Source organism: Triticum urartu, chromosome 6A (genome assembly GCF_056163025.1).
Source record: "Triticum urartu cultivar PI428250 chromosome 6A, HENAU_Tu73, whole genome shotgun sequence".
NCBI classification, from domain to species: Eukaryota; Viridiplantae; Streptophyta; class Magnoliopsida; order Poales; family Poaceae; genus Triticum; species Triticum urartu.
In genome coordinates this window covers 555949355-555952625 of record NC_141878.1, presented here as the reverse complement: position 1 = coordinate 555952625, position 3271 = coordinate 555949355, and the positions used below count along the sequence as shown (strand labels likewise).

General features: G+C 48.4%; 1 protein-coding gene across 1 annotated transcript; it reads left to right on the top strand.

Annotated features, from left to right (window-relative positions):
* Nucleotides 1-522: 522 nt before the first annotated feature.
* LOC125516936 (heat shock cognate 70 kDa protein-like) lies at nt 523-3032 on the top strand. Its single transcript, XM_048682192.2, has 2 exons — nt 523-786; nt 1367-3032. Exons 1-2 carry the CDS (start codon nt 564-566, stop codon nt 2821-2823), a joined length of 1680 nt encoding a protein of 559 aa, XP_048538149.2. The 5' UTR covers nt 523-563; the 3' UTR covers nt 2824-3032.
* The last annotated feature ends 239 nt before the right edge of the window (nt 3033-3271 follow it).

The following is a 3271-nucleotide window of genomic DNA, read 5'->3' as shown; positions in this document are numbered from 1 at the left end:
GCAAACCTATAGATGCAAATAAGAGGGTGCTTGGATCCAAGGGGACTAAAAATAGTCTCTTTTGGAGGCTAAAGTTCCAAGCACCCCTGACTAAAGAGAGACTAGGACTAGTCTTGAGGCTAAAAATTTTTAGTCATAGAAAACCTACTAAAATATGTATTAGCCCTCTCTCTCATCATTTAATGCCTCTCCTTTAACACATCTGAGTTCTAGATTGGAGGGTTTGGAGGATAATAAATGTTCAATAACTTGATTTTAGTCTTTTTAGTATTTGGATTCAAGCATGGGTGAGGCTAGTAAGTTTTAGTCCCACTACTTTTAGTCATAGGACTAAAACGTATCCAAGCACCCTGTAAGAAGCGACGAAACTAGTGAACCTGACCCTTGAGTTCTCGATTGTAACCGGTTTGGTTTCACACGGCAGGCAACGGCACGCCCGCTCGCATTCCTCTGCCTTATAAATGCCCTCCACCTCTTGGCTTCCCAATCAGAGCGCACCCCTCTTTCCTAGTGCTGCTTGTACACACTCCATTCCACTGCCTCTTCCGGTCTACCCTGTGGAAATGGGGGCGACGGAGTGCGATGAAGGACCGGCGATCGGCATCGACCTCGGGACGACCTACTCGTGCGTGGCCGTGTGGCAGTCGGACAACCGCGTCGAGATCATCGCCAACGACCAGGGCAACCGCACCACGCCGTCCTGTGTTGCCTTCACCGACACATCGAGGCTTACTGGCGACGCGGCTGTGAACCAGGCCGCCATGAACCCCGTCAACACCATCTTCGGTGAGAACCGAACACAGAAATCTTACCTAGCTACTGCTGGATGCATAACTGCAAGAATTTCAATTATGTTCATCCTAAACGCTTCCTTTCTTCGGCTACCAAATGCTTAGTCTTCTGTCAGATATCTAGCTAACATTTTCCCATTATTCTGGTGATGAGTATCCCCATCTTCTATGTGATCACTTAGTTTCTTCTCTCATGAATTGTCTGTATATACTCTTCCTTTTCCCAAACAAGAAAAAGTCTGGTTTAGATTTTTAGCAAATACAGTTGTCTAGTTTCCCCTAAGCATGTCCTTCCAACTTCTTATCATTGAATTCCTGCATGCTATTTGTTGGTTGGAAAAAGTATTTTTAAGGGAATAAATCGGATCAAGAAGCCAGTGCATGCATGCATGGAAGAGTCATTGCAGGGTGGTGTGGTGTGTGAATTTCTAGTTTTGTACCATAATTTTGTTCACAAAATGCAAAAATTTGCGCACATCTCAAATCTAAACAAAAATTCGAATGTCTATCCCCTGCTACAAAGAAATGCACATATTACTAATCCACAATGAATCTGTATTATGTACTCATTTCAGATGTGAAGCGACTTATCGGCCGGCGTTTCAGCGACAAGTCAGTTCAAGGAGATCTCAAGACGTGGCCCTTCAAAGTTGTGTCAGGTCCCAGGGACTGGCCGATGATCGTGGTGCAGTACAAGGATGAGGAGAAGCAGTTTGAGGCCGAGGAGATCTCGGCAATGATTCTCAAAAAGATGCGGGAGACCGCCGTGGCCTACCTCGGCACGGATGTGAAGAATGCGGTCATTACCGTCCCAGTCTACTTCACCGATTCACAGCGCCAAGCTACCATTGACGCCGGCACCATTGCTGGCCTCAATGTCCTGCGCATTATCAATGAGCCCTCTGCCGCCGCCGTCGCCTATGGGTTCGGCAAGATGACCGACAGTGAGGAAGTTAAGACTGTGCTCGTGTTTGATCTTGGTGGTGGTACCTTGGACGTCTCTATTGTCAACATCGATCCCGGTGCAGACATCGACATGGGCGTCTTTAAGGTCATGGCTACGGCCGGTGACACCCACCTCGGTGGCGAGGATTTCAACAGCCTCATGGTGAAACACTTCGTGCGGGAGTTTCTTAAGAAGTACAAGACGGATGACATCAGGAAGAACCCAAAGGCGCTTCGACGTCTTAGGACGGCATGTGAGAAGGCCAAGAGGATGCTCTCCATCACGTCGCAGGCCACCGTTGAGATTGAGTCTCTCCACGACGGCATCGACTTCTACGGGGCCATCAGCCGCGCAAAGTTCGAGCAGCTCAACATGGACCTCTTCTGCAAGTGCATCGAACACGTCAAGAAATGCCTCGATGATGCCGATATGGACAAGTCCCAGATCCACGACGTCGTGCTCGTGGGTGGCTCCACCCGTATCCCCAAAGTGCGACAGCTCCTCCGGGAGTTCTTCGACGGGAAAGAGCTATGCACGAGTATCAACCCCGATGAGGCCGTCGCCTACGGTTCCGCTGTACAGGCCTCCATCCTTAGCGGCGACGACAATGAAGTGCGGGATGTACTCCTGCTCGAGGTCACACCGCTCTCACTTGGGGTAGAGACAGTAGGTCGTGTCATGAGCGTCCTGATACCCAGGAACAGCACCATCCCTGTCAAGAAGGAGGATATTTACTCGACCTACTCCGACAACCAGACCAATGTACTCATTCAGGTGTACCAGGGCGAGGGCGAGGGAACCAAGGACAACATTCTCCTTGGCAAGTTCACTCTCGGTGGCATCCCCCGTGCGCCCAGGGGAAAGCCAAAGATCAACGTCACCTTTGAAATTGATGCAGACAGCATTCTGAAGGTAACGGCGGAAGACATGAGTACGCGAAACAAGAAGAACGTTACTATCACCACTGACAAGGGGCGGCTGACCGCGGAGGAGATCAAGCGTATGGTGCGTGATGCCAACGGGTACAATTCAGAGGACAATGAGGAAATGGAGGAAAGCGAAGAACCAGAATGGCCCTGGAACTAAATGGGTGCAACTTCCAGGTTCCGGGCTGAGAATATGGACTGTCCTCGTCGCCTACTTTATGTACTTTTTGTTTCCTTTTGGAACCATGGTTTAATCTGTTATGTCGTCCTCCTCGCCTAGTTTATGCACTTCTGTGATTCAACAGACAAAAAATTGTGCCAATTGGATGTCTTTTCTTTACTTTTTGCGGAGAACACTGTCTCTCTGCTGGACTTCTCTTGAATACTTTTCGCCAGCACCGTACCTTACATGGATCAGTGTAAGCTCATCAGATATATAGTTAGGAATCGGTACTACAATTTGATCAAACATTCTTCTTTAGTCATCATGTAATTGGATTAACCATGGCACTCGCAAATACGAGGGTATCATATGCAGCCGACCAGTCATAACGCCAAAAAGAAGAAGGGGTAAAGATTGGCAGCAATTTGCTTAATTAAAATATGGT

Coding starts and splice junctions, on each gene's coding strand:
- LOC125516936 (XM_048682192.2), top strand. CDS start 564: ATGGGGGCGACGGAGTGCGATGAAGGACCGGCGATCGGCATCGACCTC. Junction 787..1,366: donor CCCCGTCAACACCATCTTCG/GTGAGAACCGAA, acceptor TACTCATTTCAG/ATGTGAAGCGACTTATCGGC.